General features: G+C 52.4%; 1 protein-coding gene and 1 long non-coding RNA gene across 5 annotated transcripts; one reads left to right on the forward strand and one right to left on the reverse strand.

Annotated features, from left to right (window-relative positions):
- Nucleotides 1-295: 295 nt before the first annotated feature.
- Nucleotides 296-16,533, reverse strand: Fads6 (fatty acid desaturase 6). 4 transcript variants are annotated; one of them, XM_087572525.1, is made up of 6 exons: nucleotides 16,186-16,414; nucleotides 15,560-15,726; nucleotides 4,707-4,887; nucleotides 3,743-3,930; nucleotides 2,692-2,871; nucleotides 296-2,213 (listed from the first exon to the last, which is right to left on the reverse strand). In XM_087572525.1, exons 2-6 carry the CDS (start codon nucleotides 15,575-15,577, stop codon nucleotides 2,064-2,066), a joined length of 717 nt encoding a protein of 238 aa, XP_087428651.1. In that variant the 5' UTR covers nucleotides 15,578-15,726; nucleotides 16,186-16,414; the 3' UTR covers nucleotides 296-2,063. The 4 variants fall into 4 exon arrangements, with proteins under 4 accessions (XP_087428651.1, XP_087428652.1, XP_087428650.1 ...); XM_087572526.1 differs by having other exon boundaries at nucleotides 16,131-16,414; NM_001107064.1 differs by having other exon boundaries at nucleotides 1,335-2,213; nucleotides 16,333-16,533.
- LOC134480901 (uncharacterized) lies at nucleotides 5,524-6,598 on the forward strand. The gene is made up of 2 exons (XR_015632257.1): nucleotides 5,524-5,598; nucleotides 6,099-6,598. It is a non-coding gene; the product is annotated as an uncharacterized LOC134480901 (long non-coding RNA).
- Nucleotides 16,534-17,600: the final 1,067 nt, after the last annotated feature.

The raw sequence follows: 17,600 nt of genomic DNA on the forward strand, positions 1-17,600 counted from the left end.
CCAGCCACCACCAATTGAGTTTCAAACAAGGCTAGGGCCTAAATAATGAGACCGTCTCTAAAAAAATCAAAACAACAAACACAGAACCAAGTAAGTCTCTGTGGTGAGAAAACGTCAGCTAGGACCGTCTTCCCCAGCACTGATGTGCCCTTCTGATACTCTCAGTTAAGACCGAGGGCTGCAGAGCCCTGGGGGTGCTTCCGCACTCCTACCGGCTGTAAGTGTACGTATAGTCAGGTCTGAGGCTGCCCTGGAGTGAACCCCATTCAGGCCCAGATCAATAACGAGTCACGGGTTGCATATTTGGATAGTTTTAATCATTAGCTTACGACGGTATGCTGCCAGGACCCTTTTCTATCCTTGCATTTTTCAGAGGGAGAATTTGCCAATGACGAATCACGCGCTCAGACCTTAAGGCCCCCTCTGAACTCGCTAACGCATTTCAAATGGGCAGCAGTAGCCGGTAGCAAAGCCGGAGGGGGTGGCCTGGATCCAGAACTGCTGTGAGCCAGCATCCCAGCAGTGAACAGATGGCACACGCTCGACAGGAGAGAGTGACGATCGTGGAGAGTCCTGAGCAGAGATAAGGAGCCAGGGAAGCACTGAGTGGCCAGCGGCAGCTAGAAGCCTCTGCCAGGCCAGGCCCTGCCCAGAGGGAGCCCAAAGGAGAGGCTGGCCAAGAGCCATAGCTGGAGGAAAGGGCCCTGGAAGAAGCTGTGCTCTCGGCTAGAGGAGGGTGGGGAGAAGATGGGAGAAGGATTGTCAGTCCAGTGGCAGCTGCATCTGTCTAGGGCACGTCAGTCCCCATCCAGAGATGGGTCCCAACAGGCTGGTCTGCCCATCCCAGTTGACCCTCCCATCACCAGAGTAGCACACCTTTCCATCCAGTGAGTTAACTAGAACGACCTCCGTGGTCTCAATCAAGGAGAGTTTTGTCACTTGGGAGACAGTTGGCTATATCAAGGAGACATTTTTGACTGTCGTGATTTGGGCTCTCAACATCTAGTCAGTAAAAGCCATTGCTCAGCACAGCCTGCCAAGAATCAGCCAAAGAAAATGCCAGAGTGGGGAAGTGAGAAGCCAGGTTATAACCTAACAATGGCTCCGGTCTCCTGGAGCGTGCAGGTCTAACCTCATCCTTCCACTGAGCCCTCTCTGCTCTGCTGTCTCGCTGAAGTGGTGCCCAGCTTCTCTCTGTTGCCCGTTTGGCTGGATCTCAGTGTTGTTCCCCGGCTTGGCTTCCTTCTAGGTTTGGCATCAGAGGCTCCCTTATATTCCTACCCAGCTTGCAATCTTCTCTCCCACAGCCAAGCCCTTGTCTTCAACTCTCCTATCTCACTACCCTACCCTCACCCCATTTTTCATCCCTCCCCATCCTCCCAGCCCAGTCCCAGGTCACCTCCTCCAGTCTCAACCACCTCCCAGTAATTCTGTCACCCAGGCTGGAGTCTTCTGAACATGGAACAAAACAGAGCTGTTTAGAGCTAGCCGAGGTCACGCTCAAAGCCAGCAGTTCCTTCTCCGATTTTGTCCCCGGGTTTGCTCCCCTCTGGAGCACTTCCCTGGAAATACATTCCCTTTTATCTCACTGACTCTGTGTGTCCTGGAGCTGCTGAGACCAGTGTGGCACAGGCTCCTTCAGTTGAAGAGTGGGGGGCGGGGGAAGAGTGTCTGCTAAAAACATGGCCTCACCCTGCTGACCCTAGGGAGAGGAGCCTGGGGGACTAAAACCTCAGAGGGTACAGGAAGAAGCAACAGCCTGAGCACCAAGGAGGTCTGAGCCGAGGAGGCTGGCTCTATCTCTGTACCTCCTGAGTACCCCACCTCACCTGTCACCAGCCACCTCGGCCCTACCCTCTGGCTCAGATGCAGCAGAAAGAAGGATTCTAGATGGAGTCATCTGAGGCCTAGTAAGATCAGGACACACAGCCTCTGGATTGCTTTCAGTTCTTCTCCCAACACTCTTCTCCAATTCAGATCCCAGACGTCTCCAGGCCCACCAGTCCCCACCAAGGGCCAGCAATACAGGAAGGCCAGGACTGGCTAGGGAGTGGGCCCAGCCTTCACTGCAGCCCCACCAGCTCAGTGATGGGCGGGACATGCACCATGAACTCCTCATAGCGACTAAGAAACAGCTGAAATCGAGCCAAGTACGAGTCTTCATTATAGGGTAGCCTCTTGTCGTGGAGAAACTTGGATACCACGGGCTTCACCTGAGACAGAGTTGCAGGAGAACCCTCTGAGTCACAGGCTTGCCTACCCCAGGAGCCCTCCTCTGTTCAACCATAGCCATGACCTGCTTGGGAAAGCAAGGAGTTCACGTGTGGAGGAGCTTCTACATCCTTCTACCATACCCTAGCGGGGAGCAATGGCCTCTCACCCTCATCGCCCCCCATAAGACTCTCGACTGCATGCCCCACCCTCCACAAAGCCATCAGGGTGAACCCTGTCCCTTCCCACTCTACAGACCTGGAAATGAAGGCTCAATGAACTTGCCCAGAGTCACACTGCTACTAGGAAACCCAGGTGACTCTGGTCTAAACCTTATGTTGTCACTTGTACCCCAGGCTGCCCTCCCTGGGTGACTTTCGAGGAGGCCAACGATGGTACTCGGGGAACAGGTGTACTCGGAGGTTCCTACTGCCCGCCCTCAGATGGGCCCTTCCACTCCGCCCACCCAGCCCTTGTCACCTTCAAGCACATGTGGTCAGAGAGCCAAGGGAAGAGGTGGTGCTCCACATGGCAGCTGATGAGGGAGTGGCCGAACGCCCAGTCCAGCACTGGCTGCCGGGGCAGGTTCAGAACCCCCAGCGTCATCATGTGAATCCGCCTGGGCTTCTTGTCCGGGGAGAACATAGGCAATCCAATATGCTGCAACAGACACGTGGGTCACACGCTGCAGGGGCTTAGGCAGCCCTGTGTCATCTTCACCAAACGTACAGGGGCCCGTGGGACCCTACAGGCACGCAAGTCTGGAGCTCTAGCCCGGCTCCTGTGCTAACCCAGTCTTTCCCACATCTAGGCCTCTCTCCCTCTGGACAATGAAGGGATTCGCTGATGTATTTTTTTCAGAGCTTGGGTGTTCAGAAGTCCGTGACTCTCGCTGCTTGCTCTTGTGACCCTATGTGCCTCACAGCCAAGGCTTGCTTCTTCTACCTCTCTGACAAAGCTTAAGTAAAGTGAGGGGCCCAGTCACTGCCATGAAGCAGTTGTCAAGGGCAGGGCAGGAGATGGACGGTCTCTGAGAACAGCCAGGGTTCAGCCAGAGTCTATAGGGAGATCTTCCCACCACTCTACAGATAAAGACTCTTGTTAGATCTCTCTACTCCTGGCACACGACACAGCCAATTTCTTCAGTCTCTCATTGTGTCCATCTGCCTGTCTCGATTCAGGTGAGGTACCTGGTCACCTCTAAGTTCTCTAGACCCAGGGTGGGGCCTAGTGGAGAAGGTGCTTGTACGGACTACTTGAATGAAACAGTAGAAGAGGAGGCACAAACGTGAGCCTGAATGATGAGTAGGGTTTAGACTGGAGATGAAAGCAGGGAGGGCCTTTCCAGGACCAGGCAAAGGCCTCATTGAAACCCCAACTTCCTGTGATGACCCACAGTGACAGGGGAGGGGCAGGAATTGAGAGAAGCCTCCTTTGGTGACCGCTCTCTCTCCCTAACTGTTGGGTCTAGCCTGCTTTTAGAACTCTGTAGAACCCTCTTCACTGGCTGAATCCAGGAGGCTGGGCTTACCTGGAAGATATTGACGTGGAGGTAGGGGTGGGCCAGCAGGGACCTGGCGAGCAGCATGCAGGCCAGCGCTGAAGCAGGGCTCTTGAAGCCCGACACGTTCATGAACAGCCAGTACTGAGAGTAAAGGCCCAGGCAAATGAAGCCCAAAGCCCGCAGTGCCGTCTTCAGCTCTTCCTTCCTCAAATGCTCTGTGAGAGAGGCAAGAAGTAACATGAGGGGGAACCATCATGAGCCGGCTCCGTGGTAACCACGAGTGTTCAGGTAGAGGGTTGCTCTGGTTGTGCTCAGTGAGCCCCAGATAATACGACGTCTGCCCTTTGAATGAATGAGGAATACCAAGCGCCCTAGCCAAGGTCAAGGTCTACTCCATAGCCCTGTTCTCCTACCACTGGGCATTGTCCCCCAATAGCAACAACTACAGCCTGCAGTGTGGTCTGTACGGGACAGCTACAAAGTGGTGCCCCTGCACTCTCTAAGATTTTATGTTATAAACATGTGGTGTGTGTGGTGTGCACGTGTATGCGTGAGTGCTGGTGCCCGTGGAAGCCTGAGGGATTGACTGATTCCCCCCGAAGCTGGAAGTTACAGGGGATTGTGACCATCCCAGTATGGATGCTAGGAGTTGAGGTCTGAGCCTCTGGGATAGCAGGAAGAGGGCCCTCTTAACCTCTAAGCCATCTCTCCAGCCCTGACATAAACTCTCTCACATCTGTTGGCCTCCCTGCCTTTTCACACTTTCCTTGAAGAACCTGAGACAAACAGGTCAAATTACCTGGCCCCCAGTCACCAGCCAGGAAGCGAAGAACTGACCTGGTCCGGGGGTTCTTTCCACCCCACCTGGCTGCCCTTGACAGTCTTGACTCATGGCTCCGAGCTATGTCCACAAGCAGGATCCACAAAGCCAGGAAGGAAGGAAGGGGTTGGCAGGGCAGGTCTTTTCGGAACACTCAAATCCAGAACTTACCAAGAGCTACCAGTGGCGTTAGGAGGGGGACCAAAAGCGGTCCAAGGAGCATGTAGACGTAGCGGTTGAGGAGAGGCATCTTCCATGTGCTGGAGTCTCCCAGACCCAACACGTTGGTGTAACCGTGGTGCATATTCACGTGGTTGAACTTAGCAAACTCTGCAGGAAAGGCTGTGCACACCTAGAGGCGGAGACAGAAGGGCACAAAAGGGGTTCCTCGGGCACAACTGAATGAAGCAGAACCCAATCCCCCCACTCCCCCGTCACTCCTGAGCCCTCCTCTGTATCCACAGCTAATCCACCCTGTCCCCCATCTGTCAAGCATCTCGACCCCAGACTGACCACACACTGCCTTATACTCGGTGAGGCTCCGGCTCCGCAGAGCATTTAAAGAACGGAGGGTGGAAACCCTGGATCGCCACTCCCCCGTCAACAAGGGTGATGCAGGAATCCGCCGCACAATCTTGTGTGCAGGCCTGGGAAACAGCTGCACCTTCGTGACACTCCTCGGCAGCCTGAGCTCAGAGCAGCAAGGAAGGGTTTCCAGGGCTTGAAGGGCGCATGGAGGTCATGACCTGAAGAGCCCACAACACCTCAACCCACCTCAACACGGGAGGGGCAAGGCACTAGCATGCTCTGAGCCAATGGGAGGGATTCTCCGTTGCCACTCAGGAAAGCACTCAGCACAGCCTCGAGTTCTGACTCCAAGGAGAGCAAACATTCTGAATGCAAAAGAGGTGCTAGGCGGTTTCATATGCAAATATATGCAGATGAACAGGCAGATGTAAGGCTTCAAGAGTTTTATCCAGGCCAGAAGGCTTTGCTGACTTTGGTGAAGATGGCTTCCTGTTTCCAGGAGAAGGAGAAGCTGCCCAAGACCGGCTGCTGTGAGGTGGGTTGACTGCAGGGACGTACCCTAAGCACCAGGTCTCAGAGTTAGGCCTGCCTTGTCCACTGGCTCACCAGTGTGTGTTTCATACCCAGGGCTGTCCCACGTACTGGAAAAAGCTAATCCCTTTTTTTTAAAAAAAAGATTTATTTATTTTATGTGAGTGCACTGTAGCTATTTTCAGACAGATCAGAGGAGGGCATCGGATCCCATTACAGATGGCTGTGAGCCACCATGTGGTTGCTTGGGATTTGAACTCAGGACCTCCAGAAGAGCAGTCAGTGCTCTTAACCACTGAGCCATTGCTCCAGCCCAAGCTAATTCCTTTTATTTGTTTCATTAATTAATTAATGTGTGTGTGTATTGTGTGCTGTGTGTGTGTATTGTGTGCTGTGTGTGTGTATGTGTGTGTATGTACGTGCTCACAAATAAATGCCATGATGCATGTGTGGAGGTCAGAGGACAATTTGTGGAGTCAGTTCTCTTCTGCCACCTTCACGCAGGTTCCGGGGATCAAACTCAGGTCACCAGGATTGAACAGTGAATGGTTTTATCGTCTGAGCTGTCTCTGTGGTACCAACTCCTTCTCCCCCTGCACACCAACAGTAACTGTGCTTGGAGAGTGTGGTGACTTGAAGAGACATTCATGTGCTTGAACGCTTGGCCCATAGGGACTTGGCATTAATAGGAGGTGTGGCTTTGTTGGAGTGGGTGTGGCCTCATGGGAGGAAGTGTGTCACTGTAGACGGGCTTTGAGGTCTTATACATGCTCAAGCTACTCCCAGACACGGTCTCCCCCTTACTGCCTGTGGATCAAGATGTAAAACCCTCAGCTCCTTCCCCAACACCATATCTGCCTGGATGCTGCCATGTGTCCCACCATAATGATAATGGACTGAACCTCTGAAACTGTACGCCAGCTCCAATGAAATGTCCTTTATAACCGTTGCCTTGGTAATGGTGTCTGTTCATAGCAATAAAACCTAGCTAAGACAGAGAGCCAGCGGCAGAACCAGCCTGGAGTCAGGTACTGGGAGGTACCAAAAGGCTTCTCAGCAAGGGCCCCAGGCACAAACCCAGGCCCTCGGGTGTGACTTGTGTGCCGTGACTTGTGACCTGACACCCACTCGCAGAGCCAATGAGTGATTTTGCCATGTGCTATGAAGAAGAACTGATCTGAGCCTATCTAGGTCCCTCCTTTGTGTGTGTGTGTGTGTGTGTGTGTGTGTGTGTGTGTCCAGGCGTGAGTATGCACGCATGCCCAAGTATCCACCAAGGCCAGAACTGGGCATCTGAGTCCCTGGAGCTGCAGTTACAAGATGGTTGTAAGATGCCCAAAATGGGTGTCCAAGGGCTCTTAACCCCACCCAGCCCCCTCAGTCTCATTTAGATGCTCTCTCCTGTCAGAAAGGAGGAGGGGCTCAGGAGAAAGGTGAGTTGTATGTTTTGTGTGCCATTTTCCTATCCACTCAAGGACAATGGAAATGAGCACATGCCGCTGAGTTCTCTGTAAAATGGGTTCCTTTCCTTCTGTAAAATGGGTTCCTTTCCTTCTGTAAGCTGCCTTCTTTTTGTTGTTACTGTTTGAGACAGGGTCTTGACATGTAGCCCAGGCTAGCCTAGGACTCTCAGTCTTCCCTGCCTTGGCCTCCTAGGTGCTGGGATTACAGATACATGCTCCCATACCCAGCTGTATATGTAGCCCAGGTTAGCCTGGGACTCTCAGTCTCCCTGCCTTGACCTCCTGGATCCTGAGATTACAGATACATACTCCCATACCCAGCTGTAAAGGACCATTTATAAATCTTACCCAAAAGGTTTTTCTCATACAGACCCAGAGAAAGTTCCAGAAACCTCCAGGTTGGTGTGGCTTCTTAATACCATTCGCCAGCCTCTGTGGCTGGTGCCTTCCGGAAGACTCAACAGCTCCCTGTCTACATCATTCACACCCTGAGCACCCAAGGCACGTTGAGAACGGTACGAATGGGAATGGGTTCCCCTTGACAATACTTCATTCACAGTCTGGGGGCCCTCGAAACTCTCACTCATTTATCTTTTCACTCACTAGTTTGTTCTCTCTCTTTTTTTCTAAAGATTTATTTATTTATTTATTTATTTATTTATTTTATATACAGCATTCTGCCTGCATATGTGACTGCAGGCCAGAAGAGGGCACCAGATCTCATTACAGATGGTTGTGAGCCACCATGTGGTTGCTGGGAATTGAACTCTTGACCTCTGGAAGAGCAGTCAGTGCTCTTAACCACTGAGCCATCTCTCCAGCCCACTAGTTTGCTCTCTTAAGCATCCTGCAGCAGCTGAGGGGCCAAAACTCAAAGTGTTCTCTTCTGGGGCCTCACCACTGTCCCTCCCATATCCTAAGAGCGGTTAAAGCACACCTCTGTCCACCCCGAGCACACTCACTCTCAGGCACTTGCTCTTCCCTGAGGAGCACGTGAAAAGCCAGACGGCAGTGATGTGGGTGTCATATTCGGGTGCACGCGCGCGCGCACACACACACACACACACACACACACACACACACACACGTGGCTTACTTGAAGCTCAAATTTATCTGATTGCTTTGACGGACAAACCTACCGCTCAGGTCGCACGGCTCAAAGCTGGGAAGGGACGACCTACTCCCTGGACACCAGGCCTCGAATTCAGAGATCCGCCTGTGTCCCTGAGCGTTGGCATTTAAGGCCTGTGCTGCCACCACCCGGCACTACACCCTTCTTTCTAATCCTGCCCATACTGCTGTGCCTGCTCCTGGCCCATTTCAGGAGTGGACACGCTATGGCCTTTGCTTCCACCCGGAGACCTAGATTCTGCCCTTGAATCTTCTCCCTCCTCCTGTCTTCCACTAGATGGCACCTGACCAACATCCTTCTGCACCCCCCATCCCCCCTTCCTGTCACCACAGCCTGGACCTGCAATCCCTCCTAGTCTCTCTTCCAGCAGCCTCCAGACAGTTTCCTGCACACAGACTGCAAGTCAGACTAGCAGAGTGACCCAGTTTCAACTTGACTTAGGTTGTGATGTAATTTTATACTTGTTTTTGGTTTCGTTTTGGTATTTCAAGACAGGGTTTCTCTGTGCATCCCTGCCTGTACTGAAGTTCATTCTGTAAACCGGGATGGCCTTGGACTCACAGAGATCTGCCCTGCCTCTGCCCCCCTGAGTGCTGGGACTTAAGGGCGCGACACCACCATTTGGCTTGTGCTCCGTTTTTAATCCTGTCATGGAATTTTTTTATTTATTTTAGACAAGATCCAGAGCTAGTCCAAACTGGTCTCAAAGTCCCTGTATAACTGAGGAGGGCCTTGGATTCCTGGTCCTCCTCAAGCAAGTACTGGGGTTACGGGGAAATACCACCAGGCTTGGTTTTATGAAGATCAAACTTGGGGTCTTGTGCATGTTAGGCAAGGATCCTGTTTGTTTAACAGAAGAAAATTAAAAGGGAGGGGGTACGGTTAGAGAACAAGGGAAGAGACCGATAACTGGGATGGTGCCTTAGGAGAACTTACCCCCGGACTTTTTTTGAGGCCCGATCTCACTTGTGGCCCTGTCTGGTCTGTAACTCACTATGGAGCCCAGGCTGGCCTTAAACTCACAGTGATCCATCTGCCTCTGCATCTCGAGTGCTGGGAGAAAGGAATGTTGCACTGTGCCTGGCCATCCCTGACTTTTTGTTTTGTTTTGTCTTGTTTGTTTGAGACAGGGTTTTTCTGTGTAGCCCTGGCTGTCCTGGAACTCTCTCTGTAGACCAGGCTAGCCTTGAACTCAGAGCTCTGCCTGCCTCTATCTCCCAAGTACTGGGATCAAAGGTGTGTGGCACTCACCACGGCCTGGCCCTACTGCTGGGCTTTTTAAACTCTGCCTAATCACAAAACAGATAAACCTTTAAAACTAAGTCTATTTGGCTACAAGACAAAGTACCAGTTCCTTTGCCTGGGCCCCTGTGCGAGTCTAGTAACTTCCACACACCATACCAGTCTCCCTTCTAAAGTTCCTCCGGGGTTTCTCAGCCTCCACATCACTGATATTAAAGCCCAGGTCACTTCCCCCACCCCCACCCATTTTTCTCACCCATGCGTGCCTGCATGTGCCTGTGTGTTGCCTGCATATGCATGCATGTGGATGGATGTGCACATAGATAAGTGTGCCCGTGGAAGCCCTGAAGTCGATGACATCAGAAAACATCCTCAATCACTCTTCCACCTTATTATCTGAGACAGGGTCTCTCAGATCAACCCAGAGCTTGCTCTGGGGATTCCACCGTCTCTACTTCCTGCAGCCGGATTTACTGTGGGCTGCCAAACCCCCTCACCTTTTATGGAATCCCTGAGATCCAATCTCCAGTCCTTACCGTTTCGTGGCAAACGCTCATGCCCACAGCCTGCTCATGTCACTCGTTGTAGGGACAGTGCACCGTGAGAGTCTACACTGGAGATAATAAGGCAAAGAACCCAGCATACACAGTGCCATCCTTGGCCTCCCTCCCGAATGATACATGGATATAATTACTGGGATTAAACAGGAGTCACCGATCCAATACACCAGATTCCTCTGTCCTACACTGAGATATCCCGTGAGTTTGTAATTATAGGACCTGCAAGTCCGTATATAGCAGTGTATTTTGTACTGAATATCTGCACTGGTCTTCTAAATAAAAATTTAAAAAGAGAGGGAGGGGAGAGGGGGAAAGGGGAAATAGGGGAAGGGAAGGGGAAGGAGGAGGGAGGAGGGAGGGAAGGGGAAGGAAGAGGGAGGAGGGGGAAGGGGAAAAGGGGGAAGGGGGAAGGGAGCGGAGGGAGAGGAGGGGAAGGGGAAAGGGGTAGGGGGAGGGAAGGAAGGCGAAAGGGGTAGGGGGAGAAGCGGGGGGAGGAAGGGGGAGGGGGAGGGAGAATATGAATAGTTAAGGGCTGGAGTACAACTCAAAGACGGTGCATGTATTTTCCACGCACGAGACCATTTATCTAATCCCTGGCACCAAAAAAGAAAAATAAAGTGTCCATCGTGGCTGACCTTATTCAAATGAGAGTCCCGGATGGGAGCAAGCTGCAAGAGGGTATAGACTACAGCCAGAAGGGAGAGAAAGGATCATGACTAGGCTTGGGGTTCTTTGCCCTTTGTACCACAGGGGACCTGTGGATGGCAACAGGCATTCCCCTGTGTGACACCCTCCCGAAAGGGCTCAGCAAGCTGTGCAGGGTTCCTCGTGGGCTCCACCTGTGACTCCACCCCACACACAAGCTGAGTTTGCAAGGAGGATTTAAAGAGGAGACAGAATAAAGAGCTTCCAGACTGGCACGGCTGGTTCCTGCCCACTCAGGGGAGCATCCTTGGCTGTGACACTAGCTCGACATTCTTCCCCAGCCAACTCCAAAGATACGCCTAGCAGCCTGGGTGATGAATGCTTGCTGAGCAAGGCAGGAAGGGAACATCTTCAGGTAGGCCAGAAAGGGGTCTTCAGAGAAACCTCACCTGGTGTGCGCCAGGGTACATGGTTTTGAATACAGCCTAGAGGGGTAGCCCTAGTCTATTCTAGCTGTTTCAGCTTTCCATAGTCACTGGAGAAAGAGCCTGGTCCCACACCAGCTCAGACCCAGTGGGCCCTAAGACAATATTATCAAATGCTGGATTGACAAGAAAAGTACTCAGCTGATGACCGGAGCTGCAGACCCCCCCTAAGGAACACAGATGGCCTAAGACCAGATGTTCTATGAGATGGTGTCACCAGAGGATGACAGAGATGGTGACAAGGGAAGGATGAAAGGAGAAGACAGCAGGATTAAAAGTGACAGCCAAGGATTGGGGATTTAGCACAGTGGTAGAGCACTTGCCTAGCAAGTGCAAGGCCCTGGGTTCAGTCCTCAGCTCCAAAAAAAAAAAAAAAAAAAAAAAAAAAAAAAAAGTGACAGCCAGTGGTCCGGGAAGGGTCCCATGTACCCTCTGAGGTACCCGGGCCACGAGAGCCTGTCCTTTTTGCCAGGTAACCGGATACGAACAACTGCACTGCCCTGGCAGGCTCTGCAGCCTCTCAGGTGACACACACAAAACAATAAACAAACACTGTGGGAAGCAGCCCCGTGCCGCCCTTTTGGCTGGTGGTGAGTCGCCCCAGGAAGAATCACAAGGCCACACTATGGCTCATGGAAGGCCTGGCAAGTCTGTACCCGTCTCATCCAGTGCCCTCGAAGGGTTAACGGGGAGGCTTGTGCTATCACGTTCTAGATTCCATGAAGAAACCAACCCCAGATATAGAATTAACCACCTTGCTCAAGGTCAGGGCAACTACTGGGCCTGGGACTCCAATCAAGGCACAAACTTGCAAAGAGATTGCCCCACACACTGCCAGCTAGGCAGGGCTGAGCTGTACTCCCCGATAGGTGGGAACCACTCCAAGAGAGGAGCCCAAGTTAGGCCCTAAGATTGGAAAATGGAGATGCTTCCCTGACTAGGTTACTCAGAGAGTGTGGCTGACAAAATTAGTTCGGCCCACAGCTCACCAAAGCCCAGCAGCATAGCCCACAGTGCCACAGCACGGGAGGAGACTCCAGGCCTTTCCTCCCAAGCCACAAAACATAGGCTTTCAGGAACCCCCCAACCCCCACCTCTCTCTGCCTCTCTGCACCCCCCCCTGCCCTGCCCACACCATTGGCTAACTTCCCCTAGACCTTGTCCCCAAGTGGAATGCAAGGTCGTGGTAGACAAACACCAACAGAAGAGCTGCTAAGAACTTGGGTGGAAAAAAAATGAAGCGAACAAAGCTGTGTGCAACCCACAGAACTCAGAACTCAGCCCTAAGTCTGTTTGGGTTCCCGCGGGTCCCACTGCAGTGGGTTTCTGAAGTCCCAGCAATCTGGGAAGACATGTCAACAGCAGCGTCTCAGATCCTTGCCTCCACTGAGCACATAGGACAGCTCCTCTGTCCCCCGAGGCCGAGTCAGAAGCCCTCACGCTGAATCAGACATCAGTAACTCCAGAAACCTGGGACCAATGCTTCAGAGTAACCTCTGCACAGTAAACCCCTTGTAATCCAAGACTGATCACCTTTATTAGTCCCCAGCTGCCGCAGACACCTAGCGCTCAGCACTTCAGAAAACCAAGCAGAGCTCAGTCTGTGCTCTGAGTCACAGCATTAAGATGCCGTCCACATAAATGATGCAGGGGTGTCCATCACCCCTGGCTCCCCTGGCAGGTTACAGACCTTGACCCCAGGGTCCAACCTGTGCCTATTAGTCTGGGCTGACCCAGAGCTTCCTGGAAAGGGAAATATCTTAAAACTGACTGTAGGAACCCTTGGCCTTTCAGAAAGTTAGGCTGGTAAGAGAAGGCATGAGAGGAAAGGAGAGGACAGGGAATTCTGGGTAAGAATGTTTTCACCACACAATCGATGTGATATGTCAAAAGGTGTGTGCATGTGTATGTGTGGGTGTATCTGTGTGTGTTGTGTGTGTATGATTGGTATGTGTGTATGTGGGTGGGGCTCTTGTGTGTGCGTATAGGTATGTGTATATGGTGGCCTGAATGGAATTGGCACCATTGGTTTGTAGGGAGTAGCACTATTCAGGAGGTGGGGACTTGGTGGCAGAGTGTGTCACTGCGAACAGGGTTTGAGGTTTCAGATGCTCAAGCCAGGTCCTGTCTCCCCCTCTCTCTTCCTGCTGCCTGCCTATCCAGATCTAGACCTGCCAGCGATGTCTCCAGCACCATGTCTACCCCCCACTCCTCCACGCTTCCCGCCATGACACTATTGGACAAAACCTCTGAACTGTAAGCCAGCCCCAATGAAATGTTTTCCTCAAGAGTTACTGTGTTCCTGATAGGTAGGGCCAGGGAGCCATGGGACCAAGGGAAGCAGGCAGGGAGCAAGAGTGGGGTTGAGGCGCATTCTGGAAATCTTGTCCTGCATGTCCCTGAGCATGTAGTCCTGTGCCCTCCCCCACCTTTATCCCACCTGAGGAGGTCAGGTAGCAGTAGCCAGGTTAACCTTCCCTTCCCCTTATAAGGACATGCCCAACAGCACCCGGAATTCCTCCTGATGCTAATGAGGCATCCTCAGCAATGGCCCTGGCCAGTGATGTACACTCACCCCATAGCTCCTATTCACCCCCAAAGGTTTAAATAGCCTTGTTCCCCCCCCCCAATTAAACAAGAGGTCTCACTGATGCCTCTCTCCCGAGAGTCTCTTCCTACTGCCTAAGGGGTGTGTGTGTGTGTGTGTGTGTGTGTGTGTGTGTGTGTGTGTGTGTTGTGCACGGAGTCATATAAAAAGCTACATGAAGGCTGGAGAGATGGCTCAGTGATTAGGAGCGCTGACTGTTCTTCCAGAGGTCCTGAGTTCAAATCCCAGGAACCACATGGTGGCTCACAACCATCTGTAATGGGATCCGATGGGTTTGAAAACAGCTATAGTGTACTCATAACTAAAATAAATAAATCTTTAAAAAAAAGAAAAAGAAAAAACTACATGATTCAGGGGGCAGAAGAGATGGCCCAAGAGTAACGGCTGCTCTTGCAGAAGACCCGGGTTCCATTCCCAGCGTCCATGCGGTATAGCTCACAGCCACATGTAACTCCAGGTCCTGGGGATCCGCTGCCCTCTCTGGCCTTCGTGGTCATTGTATACATGTAGCACTCACATAGACAGGCAGTTGCACACATCTCCACTCAGCTGTTAAACTTGCTGCCAAGCCTAAGGGCCTGAGCTGGAATCCCAGGACCCAAACGGTGCCAAGAGAACACTGAGAAGTAGAGAGACTGCTCAGCAGTTAAGAGCACTGACTACTCTTCCAGAGGTCCTGAGTTCAAATCCAAGCACCCACATGGTGGCTCACAGCCATCTGTAATGGGATCTGATGCCCTCCTCTGGTGTGTCTGATGACAGTGACAGTGTACTCACATACATAAAACAAACCAAACCAAACAGAGAACCGTTACATGTTGTCACCTGACCTTCACTTGTGTGCCATGACTCATGGAACCCTCCCACACACACATACAAAACAAATAGGTAAGTGTAATAAAAATGTATAAAATTAAAAATAGCTGCATGAATAAAAAGGGGTCGGTTGGTCTCCACAGTGAGACCTTTCCAGAAAGGCCTGTCCCTACTAGCAGCTTCCTCTTCTATCCCTAAGGGGCCTCGTGGCTAGGTGAGAGTCCCATGAAGTAGAAGAGAGAACAAGTTTGGTAGAGGATCTGGGAAGATCTGAAAAACAATTTGTCCAGACACCTTTGCCTTCCTGGCGAGTGCACAGGTGAGAAGGCCTAGCAAGGAGGAGGCATGGAGGAGGAGAGCCAAATGCTTTCTGGAGGTTACAGGAGCAAGGAGCATCTCAAGATGGCTTAGCCATCGGCAGGTATAAGAAGAGCAGGCTGCAGGGCTAGAGTGCTGTGACACTGTCCCCCAACACTCACTGCCTCCAACATCTCGACACACGCCCTGGTTCCACTCTTTGCCCACCCTTCAGACACTAAGACCTGACTGCAGAACCCAGAGACTTCTGTGAGGCCCCGGAGCAAGACTGGCCAGTTGCAGGCGTTCTGGAGGAGAAACTCCATCACCTTTGGCCTAGTGCTACAGAGAGGTAAGAAGAGAACTAAGGAGTCAGAGGACAAGGAATGGCCCGGGGCGAGAAATGTTTCTGCTGCTCAACCAATGAAGATTATCACAAGATAAGCCACGTTCATCCTCATAGACAGAAATAGGCAACGGAGGATGCAGGACTACTCACTAACACCGACTTCCTCTCAAGTGTTTGGATGAATACACGGGTATGATCGCGTGCGCACATGCGCACACACACACACACACACACACACACACACACACACACACACACACATACTGCACAGCGCACACTTGGATCTACCTATCCACTTCGGCAGCTCCTTGCCCCTGTGAATGGATACACAGTGTTGCCTAGCAACTGCCCCATCCCGCCAGGCTCACCTCCACAAAGAAAATCATCAAGATCTTGCTCCAGCGTTTGGACTCTGTGAGGGCACTGTGAGTAGCCAGGTGGCTGCCTTTGACCGTGAGTGTATAGTGGCACACACCCAAGATTGTAATGCCAGTGGCAAAGGCCAGAACATTATGGAAGCGTAGGCACAGGAACCCTGCAAAGAGGAGGACCAAGAATCAGGATCTTTCGCCATCTTTTGAAAATACGGGTCCAGACACACATGCACACACTTTCCCAAATCCCGAGCCAAAGAGGGTCAGCCTTCGGCCTGTGATAGGTTCCTCTAAGGCCTGAGGTGGGTGGTTTGACTTTCTCTGTAGGATTTGGGACACAAAATATCCCCACTAGGCTTTCTAAGGACATTTGCTGTCCTCATTCTGTCAGGTCACCCTCCTGAGCCCCAGCCAGAGCAGAGATGGGGACTGGATGTCACTGAGCCGTTAGACCTCTAGAGATGTAGAGCGTTTCCTCAGTCCTTCTCTGCCCATCTCCGGGGTCCCCCACAGAACATGCTCTTCCCTTCTTCCCAGGTCACTCTCCCCTTCCCCACCCACTCACGGCTTCTCGTGCAACTTTTTCCTCTACCACTTTCAAGCCTCAGACTTTCTCCCACCTCCAGTAGGACATGAGGTGGACACCCCCAGTTAGACTTTGGAGACTGAGGTGGGATCCAGGATCTTGAAGTACTGAGGCTCCTTTCCAGCCTGCACCACCTTCAGCCATGCGCCACCCCCATCCGCAGCCCGTGCCTCCGTCTCACCAGCCGGCAGGGCGAGCAGGCTGAGAGCGAGGATGGCGCAGTCCACACCGTGGCGCTCCCACCACGAGCTCGCCCGCACCACATCCTGCACCTGACGCTCCAGCTCTTTCAGGAGTGCCTCAGCAGCGCCGTCCCCCGGAGGCGCACTGCGAGTGGGCTCCATGGGCTCCCTGGATGCACCTCGTTGGGGACAAGCGAGGAGCACCGAGGACTCGGGTGTGCGCAAGGCTGCTGCGCCGGAGAGAAGACTAAACGCCCGGAGAGGAGGGGAGGAGCGGAGGAGCGGAGAGGCGGAGTCACGCACCAGGCTGAGACCTCACTAACCCGAGGTCACCGTGAGAGGCACGGGGTACCTTCTGCCACGCACAGCCGTGACCTGTGACCTAGGCGGGGCCTAGAAGCAGCCTCCCCTGCCAGCCCGTGGCACCAAAGCAGCTCGGGGAGGGAGGAGTCAGAGTGGTGCAGGGGGTGGGGAAGTGACCCTGAGACAAGGTGTAGAGGGAACAGGACTGGGTAAAGTGGAAGACCCTCAAAGGCCTTAAGTGTTCACCCACGTCCTCTCAGTCTCCATCTCGGGTTCGTTATGCGTTCTTAGCCCCAAAACCCGGGTATTTCTCTTTAAATTTTATTTCATTAAATTATTAATTTGTATGTGTAGATGTGTATGGTGTCCACGTGGAGTTCAGAGGATAGCTAACGTGTGTGTGTGTGTGTGTGTGTGTGTGTGTGTGTGTGTGTGCGCGCGCGCGTGCGCGCGCTCGTGGTGCAGGGTGACCGCTCTGGTTTTTAGTAGAAGTGACTTGTAGAGAGTTGGCTTTGCAGCCAGGCAATGAATGCAGGATCTGGAACAAGCCTGAGATTGAGAATGTCACATCAATGTTGACCCTGCTGCCACCAATATGACTTAGCTGGTGTGATCGTTTGAGGATAAGCCCCTGACTCCCCTCTCTGCTCCCTTTATATCTTCATGGTCCCCCCAATTTCATTTCAAACCCTTAAAAAAAAAAACCTGACTGAGTCTGGTGTGTGTGCTGGAGACAGCAGCGGTTGGTTTCCCAGGAGAACCTTTGGGCAGGAGAGCACGTGTGAGGGAGAGCAGGCTATAGCTTGAATTCCTCTCCTGCTTCTCTCCTTCATGGATTCAGCTGTGTTCTTCCAAATTCATGCGTGAAGCCATGGTCTGGCTACACAGTTCTCTCAACTGATCGTGTAGCCTAGGCTGGTCTCAAACCTACCGTCCTTTTGCCCAGCTTCACACATACTGGGAC

This window comes from Rattus norvegicus, chromosome 10, assembly GCF_021556685.1.
Source record: "Rattus norvegicus strain SHRSP/BbbUtx chromosome 10, alternate assembly SHRSP_T2T, whole genome shotgun sequence".
NCBI classification, from domain to species: Eukaryota; Metazoa; Chordata; class Mammalia; order Rodentia; family Muridae; genus Rattus; species Rattus norvegicus.

Bases quoted from the DNA above. Each gene is read 5' to 3' on its own strand.
- Fads6 (NM_001107064.1), bottom strand. From the start codon at position 16,495: ATGGAGCCCACTCGCAGTGCGCCTCCGGGGGACGGCGCTGCTGAGGCA. The intron at 4,888-15,559 runs GTGAGCCTGGCG...CTCCGCCTCTAG, and splicing joins TGATGATTTTCTTTGTGGAG to GTGTGCACAGCCTTTCCTGC. The intron at 2,872-3,742 runs GTAAGCCCAGCC...TGTCTGTTGCAG, and splicing joins TCCACGTCAATATCTTCCAG to CATATTGGATTGCCTATGTT.